Raw genomic sequence first — 20086 nt, forward strand, 5'->3', positions numbered from 1 at the left:
GGTCATGAGGACTCGAAACGTCAACTCTTTTCTTCTCCGCCGATGCTGCCAGACCTGCTGAGTTTTTCCAGGTAATTCTGTTTTTGTTTTGTGATAGAGATCCCTCATTTTGTGCATGGCACGTGGCATCAGTGGGAACAAGAGCTCTTTGAATTAAGGGAAGGAATGGCCAGCAACATCATATCTCATGAAAGAATAAAAAGAAAAGCAGAATTTGAATTTATATAACTAAATTACTTATGCAGAGGGCCAAATGGCCTACTTTTGTGCCATTACCATTCTCTGATTCTATTCTGTGATTCTAATGAGTCTGAGGATGACCCAAGGCACTTCACAGCCAATTAAGTACTTTTATAATGTAGAGAAAACACAACAATTTGCATACATGATTGAGTAAACAGCTCTGAGATCAATGACCAGATAATCCTGTTAGTGATGTTTGACATGGAATAAATGTTGACTAGGAACCAGGAGTGCTTTGTTGCTCTTCAGATAATGCCATGGGATCTTTAAACAGCACCTAAGAGGGCAAACACAACATTTCATCTGAAAGACAACACTTCTGATAGCCAACATGAAAAAGGGTTTGCACTGAGTTATAATAGTGTGGTCCTATCAGACTACTGAAACATCTTTCCAAATGTCAGTAGCCATTATCCAGGAAGCAATCAAAATGCTGTGCTGTGGAGCAATCCACTGTGACTACATTATTTGAAGGAGAACTGGCTCCATTGAGCAAGCTCCTCATGGTCATGGAGCGCATCAGCCAAGATAACTCAATATCTGTTGCTGTTCCTTAGATCCAACAGCTTTGATATAAATAGTGCGTGCAAAAGGGCAGTGGTTGTGTGCACTGCTTCAGATGGTAACTCTCATAACATATAGCTTGTCTTTGTACCAAGAGTGATAGGCTTCACATTTCAATATGAAGGCGTACAGTGTCTTAGCCATCTTCCCGGTGCCAGCAAATGTTTTTTTGTTTATCATGGTGACCTGGCCAATATTTATTCCTCAACCTATGTCACTATAACAGATTAGGCAGTCTACTCATTGCTGTCTGCAGGACCATGCTGTGTGCAAATTGATTGCCATGTTTTCTATGTTATAACAGTCATTATGCCTCAAGTCAATAAATGCCACATTAGGCAATAAATGCTGGCCTAGCCAGAAACACCCACATCTCATGAATGAATAAAAAAGAAAGTACACCATTGACCATAAAACATTTAGAAAGTCCTGGCATTGTGAAAGGTGCTTTTTAAAAATTCATTCATAGGATGTGGGCTTCGCTGGCTGGGCCAGCATTTATTGCCTATCCCTGGTTGCCCTTGAGAAGGTGATGGTGAGCTGCCTTCTTGAACCGCTGCAGTCCATGTGGTGTAGGTACACCCACAGTGCTCTTAGGAAGGGAGTTCCGGGATTCTGACCCAGCGACAGTGAAGGGACGGCGATATATTTCTGAGTCAGGATGGTGAGTGATTGGAGGGGAACTTCCAGATGGTGGTGTTCCCATCTGTCTGCTGCCCTTGTCCTACTAGATGGTAGTGGTTGTGGGTTTGGAAGGTGCTGTCTAAGGAGCCTTAGTGAATTCCTGCATCTTGTAGATGGTGCACACTGCTGTCACTGTAGATTGGTGGTGAAGGGAATGAATGTTTGCCGATGTGGTGCCAATCAAGCAGGCTGCTTTGTACTGGATAGTGACAAGCTTCTTGAGTGTTGTGGGAGCTGCACTTGTCCAGGCAAGCGGAGGGTATTCCATCAAGCTCTTGACTAGAGCCTTGTGAATGGTGGACAGGCTTTGGGGAATCAGAAGGTGAATTACTTGCCTCTGAATTCCCAGCTCTGATCTGCTATTGTAGCCATATTCTCCATATGGCTAGTCCAGTTCAGTTTCTGGTCAACGTTAATCCCCAGGATGTTGATAGTGAGGGATTCAGTAACGGTAATGCCATTGACTATCAAGGGGAGATGGTTAGATTCTCTCTTGTTGGAGATGCTCATTGCCTAGCACTTGTGTGGCACTGATGTTACTTCCAGTTATCAGGCCAAGCTTGAATGTTGTCATATGGGCCACAGACTGCTTCAGTATCTGAGGAATCGCAAATGGTGCTGACCATTGTGCAATCATCAGCGAACATCCCCACTCCTGATCTTATGATGGAGGGAAAGTCATTGATAAAGTAGCTGAAGATGTTTGGGCCTAGGACACTACCCTGAGGAAGCCCTGCAGTGATGTCCTGGGACTGAGATGATTCACATCCAACAACCACAACCATTTTCCTTTGTACTAGAATACAAGGCTTGCAAGTCGAAATGCAAGTCTTTCTTTTACATCCTTACTTAAAGCTAGGCTGAAATAACTTTCGTAACTGCATTAACTCTAGCAGGGACCTCCCTTGTTGCAGCTGGTACTGGTACTTTTGCTGGAAGTGGACTTTTACACCCTAAAGCACACCTGATGCAGCTGAACCTCCAACTCTTTTGTGCCAAAATTAATAGTGCTACCCATGTGTCTTTACGGTATTATTGTGGAAAAATTAGTTAATCTATTCAAGTATGATCAAAAAATACAGCGAACATATAAGCACCATTTATGACTCAGCCTGCTTTGCTACTGCCAGTTGTTCAGCCCATGGGCAGTTTAGGTCTGGACGAAGTTATTTGCAATGGTATTTAAACAGATCCTTGCTTAGTGTTGAGGAGAGCTAGGTGCAGATATAGCATTTGTTGCTGGCATAGTTTCTCATAGTATGTTTGAGCCCTGTAGGCTTCCAACATTTTATCTGCTTGTTGCATATCAAAATGGTTGCTCCAGTTTATCCACTTGTTTCCACCTTTCTGTCAGTCTGAATTGAAGTGATCCTTTTTGTTTTGTATTTACTTCAGTCTATTTGTTGGGAGGAGTTGCACCACTTCAGTGTTGGAGTACAAGAGCTGTGCCTCCTCTCCTCACTCATTTTTTTCTATTTATGTACACGACGAAAAGTTTGGATTGATTTTGCACACCAGGGATGTTGGGTGGAAGGCACAGGCATGGAGGGATGCTTCATTTAGGGGGAAGGTGTCATCATTCCTCAGGCAGGTATCTAATAAGCCCATGGAGTTATCCACAATATGGTTACGGATGACAAGAACTCAGTAGGTCAGGCAGCATCTGTGCAGAGGGCAACAGAGTGAACATTTCGGGTCAATGACCTTTTGTCAGGACCGGCTTGCTTCTGCTCCTAATTCGTATGTTCGTTACTGCTTGGCAGTTGATTTCCAGCTTCATGGACGTCGATTCATCTGTCTTAGACTTCACTCACCTTGATCTACACTTCCGTGCTGTCAGCCATCACTGTGGTATGGGAGTAACTTTTGCAGCTTTACCTTGGACGTTGGATATCTGATGAGGACCAAGAGGAGCTGCAACATCCACACAAACAGCTGAAGGAGCACTAGCTGCCTTCTCCTTGGCCACATGCACAGGGTGAATGCAGATATCCAGCTCCAAGGAGGCGAGATTTGCAACATAGGGTCTACAGGCAGACGATCAGCTCTCTCAAATATGAGAGCACCAATGCTTCAGAAGGCTTAGACTTTCATGGAAGGTTGTTGCTGGCATCTGCAGCCTCCTTGGAAAGAGATTGCCTTCCTAGTGGACCAGGAGGCATGCATTGCCAGTGGGTGTCAAGGTGGCTACCTCTGGAGGGCTCCGCTGGTTCCCTGCTGTTCCCTGGAATTTTGCACTCTCTCCTGAAAGGTGAGAAAGTAGAGCTGTGAATGTGAGAAATGGATTGTGTGGAGAGGAGGGAAGGACAATGTTTGTGGAGAGTGATTGTAAGGCTTGGGAGTGAGATGGCACAAAGATGTGTCTAAGAGTTGGCTGTTCAGTTGGGAATGAGAGAATGTTCCTGGAGAGAGAGGAATGAATGGATCTCCAAGATGTTTTGTTCTGAGGAATCCTGCACAGAAGAATGCTGGGGAAGTCAGAGTGTGGGGATTGGCACCTGAATGTGTTATGTCACTCAGCTTTACCACATTCCAGGGGTCCTTGAACCTCATGTGTACTGTCCCCAGTTTTGAGAGCTCACACTCTACAAGATGCACTGCAGGAATTCACTAAAGGTCCTTTGGCATTCCCTTCCAAACCCATGACCACTTCCATCTAGAAGGACAAGGGCAGCAGATAGATGGGAACACCCTGGAAGTTCCCCTCCAAGTCACTCACCATCCTAACTTGGAAATATATCGCCTTTTCTTCACTGTCGCTGGGTCAAAATCTTCGAACTCCCTTCCGAACAGCACTGTGGGTGTATCTGCACTACATGGACTGCAGTGGCTCAAGAATGGCTGCTCACCACCACTTTCTCAAGGGTAACAAGGGATGGAGTAAATGCTGGTCCAGCCAGCGAAGCCCACATCCCATGAATGAATAAAAAAGAACTCTCCTGCTGCTGACTTCTTTGGCCACTTCCAACCTTGCCTGCCTGTTTGGCGAGGCTGTCCTCTTCCTCATGTCATTGGGAGAGCTCATCCCACTTCAGTCCCTCAGATTTCACAGGAGAACCTCCAGGTAAGAGTTCGAGACTTGAAAAGCATCCTTCCCACCCTATTCCCATGGTTGTTGAAACTACAGAAATCAATATTCAGACCCCTGTGGAGATCTCTTTGGCTAAAAATCCTTCCTTTGACAGATTCAGTAGGTCATATTGCCCACCCTCTCTGATTGAGAAACGCAGAAGTGGGATGCTAATACCATGGCTGAGTTAAAGGGCCATGGCAAGGCCCACTTCAATTGCAAATGGGTTCCCAACCTGGTAACAGCCTTTCTTCTGCATGTGGGATTGTTTAGATAAAATTTGACCCGTTAACTCTATTTCTCTCTCCACCATGAACTGCTGAGTATTTCCAGCATTCTCTGTTTTTATTTCAGATTTTCAGCATCTGGGGTATTTTATTTTTGCATGGATGGCAACAGTCTTGTTAACAAGTGAATGCACATTCTGGAGGGAAATGCAGAAGATTGATAGTAACTGGCAAAATTGTAGAAATAATTCTACAATATAGAGAAAGAGGCTGAAAACCCAGTAGTTGTGTGCAGGAAGGGCAATGAACTAGGTCAGGGCCTGGATGGGCTGAAACTTACATAGTGGATTCTATTGATGCAGAAGTGGGCAAGTCTGTGGGCACCTCACCCAATATAGAGACTCTTTGTATCCCTCCAATAGGATTAGTGACAGTATATCTGTAATATTGGCTACCTTCTCAAAGGCAATTAGGGATGGGCAATAAATGCTGGCCTAGCCAGCGATGCCCACATCCCATAAACGAATAAAAAAAACTGAAGGGTGTACATGTGCTCCACAATACCAGCCTGAGCTCCACAAATAAAGAATTGTCTCAAAATTATTCAAATGTGGTTTCCTTATAAAGGGAATTTCTGTAGGCACTTAAAATATAGTTCCTGGAAGGACCCAGCAGCCTCTTCCCATTTCCCTGCCTCTCCGTTAATCAAGTTGTTTAGGATCTCCAGCACTTTTAGCATGGGGCACACCTGAGCTGACCAGAATGTAACGTAGGGAACCCCTTCTGAATTCTGGGAAGTCTGCTGGGGCACTGGAGACTCCTGGACCTATCCTGACCTTATTGCTGGGATCACATGTCCAGCAATTTCCAGAATGGTCAGGCCCCCAATGCAGTGATGCAATTTTGATAGTGGTAGGAAAGGAATTGGTATACACAGGATAGTTCCAAGATTAATGTAATGCAGCTTGGTGATGTGTGGAGGGAGATGCTCATGAACTGAGTAAATCTCAGTGACTGGATGAACTGGGTGCTCTTTTCTTCCTAGCATTTTATGGCGGTGTTATTAGTTAAAAAAAAACAGACTTCAAAGAATGATCATTTTTCAGCCCATGATCAATGTTTTGAGAGCTGTATGATAAATGAATTCTTTTACCGCAATGTGAGCAGGGTCAATAAACAATAATGAAATATTTGAGCTATATTTTAATAAATGTATTCTAATGAAATTGATGTGAATCTGTTGGTGAGATGATATTAATTTTATTAGCAGTTTTCTGATTTGAAATCTATTGCAGCATTGAAATTTTTCCGTTCTCCATTTTTTCTGAAATTGTATAATGGTGATGGGTTGGAATGGAGACCTGTAGGGAAGAGTAGTTTTTCTAGTTTTATCCAGTACTGAATGAGCAGAAATTTCCTCCGATTAAATATTGGGAAGACAGAAGCCATTGTTTTCAATCCCCGCTCCAAACCCCATTCCCTAGCTACTGACTCCATTCCTCTCCCTGGCAAAAGTCTGTGATTAAGCCAGTCTGTTTGCAGTCTTGGTGCCATATTTGATGCCGAGATGAACATCTGACCTCATATTCACTAAGACCACCCCATTACACCCCCGTAATATCACCCGACTTCACCCTGTCTCAGCTCATCTGCTACTGAAACCCTCATTTGTGCCTTTGGTACCTCTTGATTCAACAATTCCAATGCACCCTGGTTCTCCTCCCACAATCCACCCTCTGTAAATGTGATGTTATCCAAAACTCTGCTGCCTATGCCTTAACTCACAGCAAGTTCTGTTCCCCTATCACCCCTATGTTCACAGACCTACATTAACTTCCGGTGAAGCAACGTTCTGATTTATAAATTCTCATCCTTGTTTTCAAATCCCTCCATGACCTTGCCCCTCCCTATCTCCGTAATCCTTTCTGCACCCCCCCCACCAAATCCTCCAAGATCCCTAGACTCGTCTAATTCTGGCCTCTTGTGCATCCCCAGTGTTAATTGATCCACCATTGTTGGCCCTGCCTTCAGCTGCCCACGCTTGGAACTCTCTCTCTCCTTGGAACTCTTTCTCCCCTTGGAACTCTTTCTCCCCTTGGACCTCTTTCTCCCCTTGGACCTCTTTCTCCCCTTGGACCTCTTTCTCCCCTTGGACCTCTTTCTCCCCTTGGACCTCTTTCCCCCCTTGGAACTCTTTCCCCCCTTGGAACTCTTTCCCCCCTTGGAACTCTTTCCCCCCTTGGAACTCTTTCCCCCCTTGGAACTCTTTCCCCCCTTGGAACTCTTTCTCCCTTTGGAACTCTTTCTCCCCTCGGAACTCTTTCTCCCCTTGGAACTCTTTCTCCCCTTGGAACTCTTTCTCCCCTTGGAACTCCTTCCCCCTGGAACTCCTTAGCACCGCCCCCCTTATTCCTTCCTCCCCTGCCAGACTCCTGCCCCTCTCCACACTCCTTCCTTCCCCTGACTCCTTGGCCTCTCTGCACTCCTTCCTCTCCCCCCCAAGATCCCTTCCTCCCCCTGGACTCCTTTCCCTCTCTGCACTCCTTCCTCCTCCACCCCCCAAGCTTGTTCCTTCCTTTGCACTGTTTCCTCCCTTGGACTCCTTCCCCTCTCTGCACATCTTCCTCCTCTTGGACTCCTTCCCCCCTCTGCACTCCATCCTCCCTTCCGAACTCCTTCTTCCCCTGGACTAATTATCCTCTTCACACACCTTCCTGCCCTGGTCTCTTTCCCCTCTCTGGACTCCTTCACCCCTCCAAACTCCTTCCCTTATACCTTCCACCCTACCTTACACCTACCTCTGCAGTTTCCGTCTTCTGCCCATTATCCCCTCCACCCTCCCAACCTCACCCACTGATACTATCGTTCCCTCTTCCCAATCTCACCACCCCCCCCCCAACCCCAGCCCCTCCGTGACACCTTCATTCCCCCCCTCCCAACCTCACCCCATCCTGACACCTCTTCCTCTGCTAGTCGCTCCTGGACCTTCCTTTCCCAGCCACTGGTACATCTTCCTCTCCCAAACACAGCTGAGCCTTCCTCCACCCCCTTGACCATCATCTGTTGTGAGCAGACCCTCAACGGTGACTTTCAAACTTCCATGAGCTGCTTCACAGTGGAACCATATCCATGAGAATCCATCCAGCATGCCAGTGTGCCATTGCTGTCGGGCTCCAGCATCTTCTGCTCCTCAGATGTCCACGATGTGAGCAAGGCGCTGGCATTAAGTCTTGACTTGTGCACTTCAAACTTGTCAAGACGTGTCCTGCAATGGCACGTTTTCCCGCTGATATGGGCAGATGACTCCTGCGGGCTGGCCTTATAATGATATGCTGATGTGTTACAATGAGGTTCCCAATGGCGGGGAATGTAGCTCGCCATTGGTGGGCAGAGTGGACAATTGCAAGCTGGTTTCATAACAGCATGAAACTGATTTTTGGCCCTCTCACCATATTGTCCACTCACACCGCTAAACACGTCCGATGCCAGCAGGCGCGGAAAACTCCGCCCTTATTTTGTTTTATAATGCTCCTGCGAAGCACCTTGGAATATTTCATTACATTAAATAGAAGTTGTTATTGTTGTTTTGCACAACTCTTTATTTAAGAGGGTAGCAGAGGCAAAAAGATCTTGAAACATTCAAAATGGAACAATGCATTCTAATGTGAGAGATAGGGTATGATGGGAAGAGCTTTGATAGACTGAATGGCTTTTTCTTGTCCTTGACTTTTCTTATAACAGTACCAGATATCAAAACCAAAAGCAAACTTGCTATAAAAAATCTAGCTTGTCTTTCTTGATTAAAAGAAAAATTGCAAATGCTGTAAATCTCAAACAAAAATGGAAATGCACAGCATGACAATACTAGCCATGTGTGTATTCTCAGCACCTCTGTTATGATTCCTGATTTGCTGGAGAGAATGTACTGTTGTCTTCAAAGGGCTAATTTTTTGTTTTTTATTAGTGTTATTAGGTTTGCATAATGAATGGCTAAAATGATGTCATGTAGGTCAGATTATTTAATACAAAAACATGTTTGTTGCCAACAGCATGATGAGTGCACTAAGAATCTGAGACGCAGCATGCTGCAGCTTGCATTGAAGATTATGACGGGACTGTGGCCTGCCATCTTCGGACAGGTTGAATAATACTAAGGGCCCGAGAGAAAACACTTTTTCTCCTTTTCAGCATTCATTGGCTGGGCCTCACCACATCACATATATCTCCTTAGGGCAGAGACAGTTAAGGGGGAATTTAATGGAAGTGTTGAAAATTAAGGTGTTTTGATGAAGTAGATTGGGAGAAACCGTTCCTACTAGCAGGCGGGTTACTAACCAGAGGACATAAATTTCAGGCAATTGACAAAAGAACTATGGGAGAAAATTTCTCCTCTAGTTCTTTCGCTAATTGCTTTTTGAACCGGAATTCACTGCTAGAAAGTGGAGTGGAAACAGATCCAGTGGTAACTTTCAGAAGGGAATTGGATAAATACTTGAAGGAGAACAAAATTGCAGGTTTATGGGATTAGAACTGGGGACTGGGACTAATTGGATAGCCCTTTCAAAGCGCCAAAATTGGCACTATGGGCTGAATGGCCTCTTTCTGAGTTGTATGACCCTATGATATGAAAATAGGTGGGTGGCTGACCTGCTCCTGAGCTGTCACTGGTGCTCTAGAATTGCCAGTTAGAATATGTATGACATGGGCTTTAGTGTCTGTTCTCCAATCTCTCCCTGTGGGAGTAGCAGTTACCTTCTATTCAGAACCTCCCTACAGTTGTGATCATAAACTCAGTAAGGATGAATGATGTGAACCTCTTGACATGAGCCAACACTATACACCCACCTAAAAACATGAATTTAATGAATGAATCCTATTGAACCAAAAGCACATTAATATGATAATGGTTGTGTGTGTATAGTGTACTTCAATGATTACTGATATAATACCTTGCTACAATGATTGGACACATGCACATGGCCCTTTTATTTATGTTGCTTTGGAAGCGGATTTACTCATTGTACAGATTTGGCTTCACACCACTGAAGGTTGTCGATCCCTCTGTGGCTGGTTTGATCATTTTAGGATATGAGCATTTATGCAGATGTTTAATTCTTAATGATATTGTTTGGTTTTTACACCACTTCTGTGTGCCGATAGCAAGGTTGAATTTTGTGCTAAATGAGGAACAATCCTTCTAATGGATTGCAAAATGTAGAGCAGTTACTACGTTTGTAGTTTCAAGAACACAAAACAGGAGCTTTATCAATGTGGCTTATGTAGTAATTATGGCATGATTTAGTGTGTGATGTACCTTTAAGAATAATACTTGTTAGGCAAGGTCACATGATCCATAGTAACCAATAGGAAAGTGGTGCTAGCTATCTCAGCAGGCAGTGTAGAGATAGCGTTGGAGTTGAAAGCACACATGTAGCTGCTGATGAGTATATTGTCAAGTAAATTTAATGTTTCCACCCAAGAAGTGTCTGCAGATCAACTCTATCATTAATTGTTAAACTTGGCCACCCTACAACAAACTGACGACAAAGATAAAACAGGATTGAACAGAAGAAATCAAGTTAAAAAGAAAGGAAAATATGCCCCACCGGGCATGCTCTCACTTTAACTTAAAGAAGAAAGGGGCCAGATCCAAATGGCTGAGAAATCTCCCCGAGCACACCCAGTAAAAGAATAGCACCGGTGTTGCAGAACCCCTGCGTGAGAATCCACAGGATGGGTGAACAACATATTGGAAAAGAGAGAGAATCTGTATTTGCATTGTAAAGTAGGCGACAGCCCCGCACGCTCAGTAGGTTAGAGAAACTGGTGCTCAACTTGCAAGTTAAAAAAAGTGGGGCAGTCAGAGTAGAGAGCAGTGCTGCAATTTTAAATTTAAAAGTAAAAAAAACTCTGCAGAATTGCCCAGAAAAAGGAGAAGAAATCGTTGCTGTTTTTTTTTCCAAACAGGAACGAAATTTCACAGGATTGAAAGAGAAGAAGGCCTGCAATCACAGGGATCCCACCAAAACTCGAAAAGTTCAGGAAACATAAACACAGCACAGAAAAGCCAACAGCTGCAGAGACAGCATGAGTTTAAGTAAAACGGTGACTGCTCTTAAAGTGGCAATACATTTAAAGTGGTAAATACAAGAAAAATGGCTCTGGACAGAAATTAAAAGAGACCCCAGAGGGGAGGCAACTCTGCCAAAGGGAATAAGACACCCTAGAGAGAGGGCAACTCTGCCGAAGGCAACAAGAAGAGAGAGGGTAACTCTGCCGAAGGGGACAAGACACTCCAGAGGGAGGATAACTCTGCCGAGGGCAACAAGAGACCCCAGAGAGAGGGCAACTCTGCCAAAGGGAATAAGAGACCTCAGAGAGATGGTAACTCTGAGGAAGGCAACAAGAGACCCCAGAGAGAGGACAGCTCTGCCAAGGGCAACATGAGACCCCAGAGGGTGAGTAACAAGAAATTAAACAGTTGAAAGAACAGGTTTTTGGCTTTCAAGATCAAGTGCAAAAGGAAGGTGTCACCATTCAGCAACATGAAGAAATGAAGGCTGTCTCAAACAGCAGAATGGAAGCACAGCAGAAGAAATGTAAAGAGGGCTCAGGGGAAGCCCTGGTGATTGAGGAGGGCTCAGGAGAGATCCTGGGAATCTGAGGGGGCTCAGGGGAAGCCCTAGTGATCAAAGAGGGCTCAGAGGAAGTCCTGGTAATCAGAAAGGGATGGGGGAAGCCTTGGTAATCGGAGAGGGCTCAGAAGAAGCCCTGGGAGTTGTGTATAGCTGAATACAACCAGGAGACAGGAGGTCAGATAAACTTCAAGGCACTGCTAGCTCAGTGAAGCTAGCAGTCTCACAAAGAGCTGAAGAATAGGCTAAATGAAGCCAAAGATGCTTTGGAAGCAAAAGTCGCAGAATTTCCCAAGAAGCAGACAGATAATGAAATTTTGGGAGACTCAGCCACTGATCTCAGACAAGTTGATCTTGCATCTTAGAGAAGTCTAGCCAATAGTGAAGCCAAACAGAAGGCTGAGATTAAAGTCTGTGCTAGAAAGAAGAAGGCAGGGCCTCCACCCGGTTGGGGAGAAAGTGAGAGCCATAAGAGACGCACCTGCTCCAAAGAGCGCCTCATTCCTATGTCATTCCTAGGATTGATCAACTATTATAAGCAGTTCTTACCCAATTTGTTTACAGTGCTGGCCCCCCTGCATTCTGTACTCAAAAAGAACCAACGTGGTCTTGGGAGGCGCCCCAGAAAGAAGCTTTCACAAAGGTGAAGCAAATATTGCACTCGTCCAATCTATTAGTGCATTATGACCAGATGAAAGAATTGATGCTGACATGTGACGCACCTCTCTACGGAGTGGGAGCAGTGCTCTGTCACTGGATGGATGATGGCTTGGAACGACCAATAGGTTATGTATCAAGCATGCTCACCACAGCGGGAAAGGGATACTCACAGATAGATAGAAAAAGAAGGCCTGTCCATCAACTTTGGTGTCAAGAAATTTCACCAGTACGTACACAGCCGCCATTTTACAATCATTTCAGAGCACAAACCCCTCCATAGGATAGTTTGTGGCTGTGGCATGTTCTTCCCAGTGGCTCCATGATTGGGTGAATGAGAGAAGGCCCTGGTGGCACCCCTGATGCCGAAAGGCCGCTTGCGGGTGGTTGCCAGCCTCCAGTGAGGTCGGCCTGTCCACCATTGGGAAGATTCCAGCAGGTTCTAGAAATGGTACCCAAATAGGGCCTTAATTGCCCTAATTGGCTGCCCGCCTGCGTGAAGCGGGTTATCATTTCCTGTGGCAGCCACCTCCAGCAAGACCAAATGGAGGTGGGAATGCGTTGGTGAGAAAATTCAACAAGAAATTTTCAAAAATTCTCCACTTCTAAAGCTCCCTCTGTGTTGATAAGAATCCACCTTCAGTGTCTGAAAGCTGGAAGAATTTTTTTGTGAGTTTCTCCTACCATTATTAACTTTTCTACAGTCCCAAACTACAGATATTTCAAAGTTTTGTTCAGCCGAATCTGTGTTGTGAAAGTTACTCCCCATCAGCCTGTCTCATCCTTCACAGATGTTTGTTTTTATTCTTTATAAGTCCGGTACTTTTGTGCCCAAAGAAAGCTCTAAATAATTTTTGGTGGCTTTACATTCCAAGCCTCAAATTATTCATCAAATGTTAATTATTCCATTCCCTATAAGGATATTGGCCATAAATTTCCTCTGGGCCAGTGGGGCATTCCTCTGTTCTGAGATTGAATGACCTGAATGTCAAGCCAGGGGAATTTCCTGTGGGGGCAGGGCAAGTGAAGTTCTATCGTCCTTTGGAAGCCTTGTGTTGTAATAAAAGGTGAGGCTAGTGGTTTTGAATCATCTGCTGGATTTCCTGCTTCCTGGCCCATGAGTGATCTGGAGTTTGCAAGGCACGAATGCCCAGTTAAATGGATTTAAGTGCAGGCTAGGATCATGGCTGGAATAACCCAGGATGAAAATCTGAGTCGTTGAAGCCAGTCATCTTATAAAGGGAGCAACTTAAAGCGCTTCTAAGCCAGTTTAGCCAGTATTATCTATACACAGCTTTTAAGCACTGTATTTTCTCTCTTCCCGCCAGTAAGGGCTCCAGATGCACCAGTATTGACATGTGCTGATGAATGTAAATAACAGTTCACCAGAGACTCCAATGGAGTCAGGATCACCTTACAACTGGTTATGCATGTTGGAGCAGCATGGTGGAGATTCATTTGCATTGGTTCAAAGTAATAAAAAGTATTTCCCACACAGAAACAAGCCAGTTGGCCGTATAGATCCATACGAGTGTTTCTGATCCATGTGAGCCCCCTCCTACCCTTCAGCTAACCACATCATCATATCCTCCCATTGCCTTTTCCCTTATCTGCTGATCTAGTTTCTCCTTAAATACATCAATCTGTCTAATCAGATCATTTGTTTTTATAAGAAAATTCTTTGTTATTTGACTTTACAGTTAAAGGAATGCTTTTCCTGCATTGGGGATTATTTACAATCTGTGAATGACAAATGCAAGTTTGGTTTGTTGACTTGGCTGTTACTGTCTACAATGCATTACTTCCGTAAGCTTTCCAATAGCTCAGTGACAGCCAAATTCCAGGCTTGTTTTTTGGTTTGTGATAATCATGTATACAACAATGGTGGATGTGCTACAATTTGCCACTGCATTCCTATGTTGGGAAGAGGAAAATTGGCCAGGATTCCTGTTTAGAATTGTTATCCAGCAGTTCTTGACTATAGAGTGCAAAAGTGGTGGTAGGTGAGAATAGGGTCAGCTGTGATGCCTTGTGTTCAAGTACCCTGCTATCATTCACTGTCAAGACTCAAACAGGAAGAGTCAATGTTTTCAGCAGTGTAAGGGAGGGTGGTAGAAAATGGTCTGATAAAGGGAGGGGAAAATGTCACTTTAATCAGAAAGTTCTAAAATCTATCTGGGCCGTATCATTCTATTATTGTGCACTTCTCTGTGGCAAACCCAACACAATGGGTGGAATAATACAGGGGAGCCAACATGCTCCGCACTGACACCCCACAGTCATAAAGCATTGCTTAGCAGATTAACGAGGGCCGAGTGGGACTTATGTCCCTCACTGGGGAGGAAGACCCACCCTCTGGAGCTGCCAGCCAATCCAATTGGCTGGAAGTTCCATCAGCCCTGGAAGCGCCAGGAGGGTGTCAGTGGCCACTGCCATGACTTCAGAAGGAGACAACTAAGGCCCATAGAACCCCGGAGCAGGTAAGTCTTGGGCCAAGAGATTTTAGGAGAGGGGTGGGGGTGGTTGGAGGGGTGGTTTTAAAGGAAGGGTGTGGGTAGGAAGGAAAGGTGGGGTTCAATTTTGGGTGGGGCCACCCAACAACCGGCAAAGGGAAGGCTTGAAGATCAACCCCTTCCCCCCCACCACCTTCCTTCCCGCCATTCCCGTAAGTGAAAAAAAATCATCTTCTGGCATGGGCAGTGTGTTATCAGGGTCAATTGGCTTGGTAACAAGCCTAATTGACTGTTGATTCTTTATTTAAATATGGTGGGTGGACTACCAATTTCAGTGCCTAACTGCCCACCTCTGACCCTGTATTATGGCTGAGAGTTCGGGGGTGGGCGGGAAGATAGTGGGATGGGCACCTGCCCTATTTTACGTGCTCCCTCACCGAAAACATGCCTGCCATGAGCATGTAAAATTCAGCCCTATGTCTTATAAGATTCTGCTCCTGATTTCAGTGTTGGGCTCAATTTTAACTCTGTGTAAGTGAAGGGGTTCTGAGTGAATTAAAATTTCACCCAGTGGGTTGGGTTTAATCCAGCATATCCCAGCGGGAAACATGGTGGCTGGGCCCACTTGAATGCGGCAAGGCCCCTTGTTAGTCTCCTAGCAGCGGCAAAACCTTCCTCGGTTAAGTTGGAGGGAGGAATTGGTGATTCAGGATTTCCTGCTGCCTTCAGTGGGGTGTCAGTTAGGCTTATTAATGAGCCAATTGACAGCCATTATCCCTGATCAGTGGTGACTTTGTGATTAAATGGGGGCCACACAACTTTCTCATGCCTCATGCAGCTGCCCAGCAAACTCTGTTGGGTTTGCCAGTGGTGCTGTGGAGAGGGGGGGATGGGGGGTTGTGGTGGTGGTGGTGATCCTCATAGTCATGCAACCTGTGCCTGATTGAGGGGCCCAGAATTGAGAGGTGGAGGGGGCACTGAAAGCCACCCCCTGCCCTTGTCTCTAACCCTCCTACCATCCTCTGACCGCGCCCCCCCCACCAAACCCCATAATCCCCATCCTCACACACCTTCAGGCTGGGGTTCTATGATGACCCTGGACCTCTGGTGGGTGCATTGCTGCCAATTTCCCATTGGTGCTGGCACATGAATTCTTGGCCAGCAGTTCTCGACAGGCAGGACTTACACTGCCAGGAACCTCAATCTTGGGGAAGGCTGGCAGTGGTCACTCAATTGCTTGAAGGGCCCTTGATTCTATGAGACATCCCTCACAGAACTGATGGGGGTTCCCCGCTGGTTCTCTAACCGATGGGTGATACCCCTTTCGGCCTGATGAAATCCCAGCTAGTATCTCTGTTTAAACAAGAGATATAAAGATATACAATACTGTTGAATAAGTTATGCTTGCATTTTTGCACTATTGGAGAAGCAGTAAATTATTACGAGGGAGTGCTAGTTGTTAATCATCTCTTTTTATTGGTATTTTCAAATGCTAGTATTTTTTCTAATTAATGTTCAAATTCATTCTTATTTCCTTGAGTAAAACAATGACCAAAATTATAAATAACTCCTCTCCTTGTAATTCAAATATTAAATTCAGCTCTTAAATTTTAAATATCCAACTGTTTAAATGTTGAACAGTTTATTCAAAGAAATGCAAAAATATTTTTTTTCTTGAGGTAGTATATATTGCAATTTTGCAAACTTTCAGCAAGTAACATTTCTGAATATTGACTGTGACATTCTAATTTTAGTAGAGACTGGAATAGCAAAGCTGCCTTTGAATTTATTAAATCTTCTACCAACAGGGATAATTGTTAAAACCATCACTTTTGTTTACTTTTCACCTGTTAGTATTATCTCAAAAATAGCACTTAAGACAACGGTTCGTAGAAGAGAAACGAGAGAAAGGAAAGAAGAGGGTGGACCAAAGGATCCACTTACCGGAGCCATAATTGTTTGAAAAACCAAAGTAATGATCTTTACCTGAAGTACAGAATGCTTTATTGCTAGGTGACTTAACAGTTTCTGCTGTGATATTCTGTGCTGTATGCTAACCTTCTATGTGACCTGTGTTGTATGTTCCTCTCTAATCAAGAAACTAGATTTTACAATAAAAGTCATCGCAAGCATAAGGTATAGAATACTTTATTTGTATGGATACTAGAGTCAGTACATTAGAAGAGGTCCAGTCTAAATGGATGAATGTGACTCCACGGTTCCAACCGGGTCTGGTGCACCAGATTGAACATGACTGTGTGTACCAGACAGATTGAACGTGTCTGTGCATTCCTGACGGGATCTGATAGATATAGATTGAACACAAGTTTGGATTTGGTGACAGGCTGTAATGTACAAAGATTCAATATGACACTGTGGCCCTAATGTGATCCAACATACATGGGCTGAGCATTACAGCACAATCCTGACATTAATTTCCCTGTTGCAGTTCTACAAAGCGCCACAAATCTATGGAAGATGAAATGGACAGCCCTGGTGAAGAACCTTTTTATACCAACCAAGGTCGATCTCCAGGAAGTGGCAGTCAGTCCAGTGGTTGGCACGAGGTGGAGCCAGGTAAGCAGCTCAAATGATTCTCAAACAAATGATTGGCACTTCATAGAAGCGATCTGCTTTGACTGCCGATCATATTTAGAGGGATAAGGATGCTTTTTGTTGACAAATTTTGACAGTAATGTAAAATTTATCAAAATGCTGAAGCCTAATTCCTTTATAAAACACTGCTACCGTTGTTAATAAGTTAACTGAAATGTTATGAGGTACATTTTTATAAGAGCCATAAATAACCTTCAGGGCTTGTCTTTGAAATAATCCTTCTGAGCTATTGATAGAATTCGCTGGTGATTTCAGAATCCACAGGCAACTTTCACTTCTATTTTTGGTCAGGAAAATTATGTAAGCTGTTATTTTATTTATTTTTGTATTTGCATCATTGCCCACCAGCAAGTCACTGTAAGGAACATAATCCAATTTAGATTGTAAATTTATACCTGGGACAGTACTTTGAACCATCTGAAAGCCAAAAACACACAGAACATTTTTGATCTGTGAACTTTGTCTTGTGCAGGCTGTACTTAAGAAATGATGGATATCTTTGGTGCTTTCAGTTGGAATTTTACAAAGCAAGTGGTTTATGGGCTAGTGGAGTTGGTATTTCTGTCCTAGTCAGCTCTTGCCTTTAAGGCTTAGGGACAGGAATTGATTATGTTTGCGAGGAATTTTTGACCCTTACAGGAGTGACAGAGAAAGCCTTGTCATGCCCAAAATCACAGATATGTATCATTTTAAGGTGGATGAGTTGGGGAGTTAAGGGCTGGTTTGTTTATGAACTGCATAGGGATGAAAGTAGTAGCCAGTGATGTCAAGCCTCATTTCTACAAAGTTTTGGTGCTCTGTGATGTGTTGGTGTATATCTGTATTACAATATGGAGGATGTAGAATACAAAGTCTCAAGTTGATTCTCTACCAATGAATTTTTAAATCACAATCAGACATTTTAAGCAAAATGCCAAACAGAAAAGAGCTGCTTTCTCTGCTGTTCCATTAATGCATGAGCAGAAATTTCCTCCAGTTAAATGTTGGAAAGATTGAAGCCATTGTTTTTGGTCCTCACTCCAAACTTCATTGTCTAGCTAGTAACTTCATCCATCTCCATAACAACAGTCTGAGATTAAGTCAGTTTTTTTCACATCTTTAGTATCACATTTGATCCTGAGTTGAGCTGCTGAGCTCATTCATGCCATCGTTAAGACTGTCTGTTTTCACCTCAGTAACATCACCAAACATTGCCCAGTCTCCATTCATCTGCTGAAACCCTCATTCATTCCTTTGTTGCCTCTAGACTTGACTATTCCAATGCACTCCTGGCTGGCCTCCCACATTCAACCTTCCATAAACTTGAGGTCATCCAAAACTCTGTTGCCCATGTCTTAACTCGCAGCAAATCCCATTCCCTATCATCCCTGTGTTTGCTGATCTATATTGGCTTCTCGTCAAGCAATGTCGTGATTTTAAAATTCTTGTCCTTGTTTTCAAATCCCTCCAAGGCCTTTCCCCTCCCTACCTCTGTAATCTTCTCCAACTCTATAGCCTCCTGAGATATCTGTGTTCCTCTAATTCTGGCTTCTTGGCTGTTCCCAATTTATGTTCTTCAGCACTGGTGATTGTACCTGGGCCCCAAGCTCTGGAATTCCCTCCCTACACCTCTCTATCTCACTTTTCTCCTTTAAGATAATCTTTAAAACATAACAAGCATTTGGTCATCTGACCTAATATCTCCTTAAGTGGCTCGGATGCTCCTGTGAAGCACCTTGGAACGTTTCATTCTGTTAAATGTGCTAAATAAATTGTTGTTGTTGTTGTGATGGTGAGGAAAATGGACTGCTGAATTGATCTGCATTTTTCTCATGCATTTACTATCCATTGGCTGGAGTGGCATTAGTTGTCTGCTTATGCTATTGGTTGGAGAAGGAGGGAATTGTTGAACTAAAAAAAAACAGAAGCAGAAATTCCCAAACATTGGTATAAGTGTGTTGTTTGTTAATATAATATTGTGAGTAACCAAAAAGCCAGCACACACTGTTGAATTTTCAAAAGTTGTTCTGTCTTTGAGATTACCTAATGCATTGAAAGAAAGGGACACTCAGTAAATGCTCTTCCATATTTATTACTGCACATTTCAATTGTGTGAAAAGAAGATAATTTACATATGGGTAAATATTCTTGCTGTTGAAATATGGGTCTTCATAGTTAAAGAAAAGAGTATTTATTTGTTCATAGATTCTGATTATAGGTCCTTATTTTTTACTTGCTTGCAAAGTAAAAAAAGTAATCAATAAGAATTATAGCAAGGTGAAGTCACTATGATGCATCAATGCTGTTAACATAGAAACATAGCTGGTGCTAATAAGTCCCAAAATAAGGAGTCATAAGTACAAGATAGTCACTCATAAATCCAAAAAGGAATTCAGGAGAAACTTTTTTACTAGAGAATGTTGAAATTGTGGAACTTGCAACTACATAAATCGCTTGAGGCAAAAAGCACAGGTACGTTTAACGGGAAGCTAGATGAGGGAGAACAGAATAGAAAGTTATTTTGATAAGGTGAGACAAAGGAAGGCAGGAGGTGGCTTGTGTGAAGCATAAACACCGGCATAGACCATTTGGCCATGAGGCCTGATACTGTGATGTAAGTCCCATATGTAATATGGATGGTTACAATGGACTAAACTTATATTATTAAAATGGATAGGGCTTTTCAAGATGACTTTCCCAAAATGGCTGCCAGAACTAACTACTTTGAATTCCAAGACATAGCTGCTTACACTGCTCTTGGCAAATCAACGAGTACAAACACTCTAGGAATATCAGCATAGTTTGCCAGCCAAAGCAGAATCCTGACATATGGTAAAACCTCAATATTAAGAACCATTTAACTGATTTGGTTGAATTACTGCTAACGAGGGCTGTCTGCATTTGTTTCACTGTAACTTTAGTGGAGTTGGCTGCCTTTTTAAGTGCACTTAGTAATAT

At 43.7% G+C, this 20086-nt stretch overlaps 1 protein-coding gene across 9 annotated transcripts in view; it reads left to right on the forward strand.

The window, feature by feature from the left end:
• nfia (nuclear factor I/A) overlaps positions 1-20086 on the forward strand; it is a 529589-nt gene that overhangs the window by 335676 nt on the left and 173827 nt on the right. For all 9 annotated transcript variants that reach the window (XM_041208194.1, XM_041208200.1, XM_041208198.1 and 6 more), the window contains one exon: positions 16983-17110. In XM_041208194.1, the coding sequence (XP_041064128.1) occupies positions 16983-17110 (128 nt within the window). The remainder of the gene's footprint in view (positions 1-16982; positions 17111-20086) is intronic.

This window comes from Carcharodon carcharias, chromosome 16 (assembly GCF_017639515.1).
Source record: "Carcharodon carcharias isolate sCarCar2 chromosome 16, sCarCar2.pri, whole genome shotgun sequence".
NCBI lineage: Eukaryota > Metazoa > Chordata > Chondrichthyes > Lamniformes > Lamnidae > Carcharodon > Carcharodon carcharias.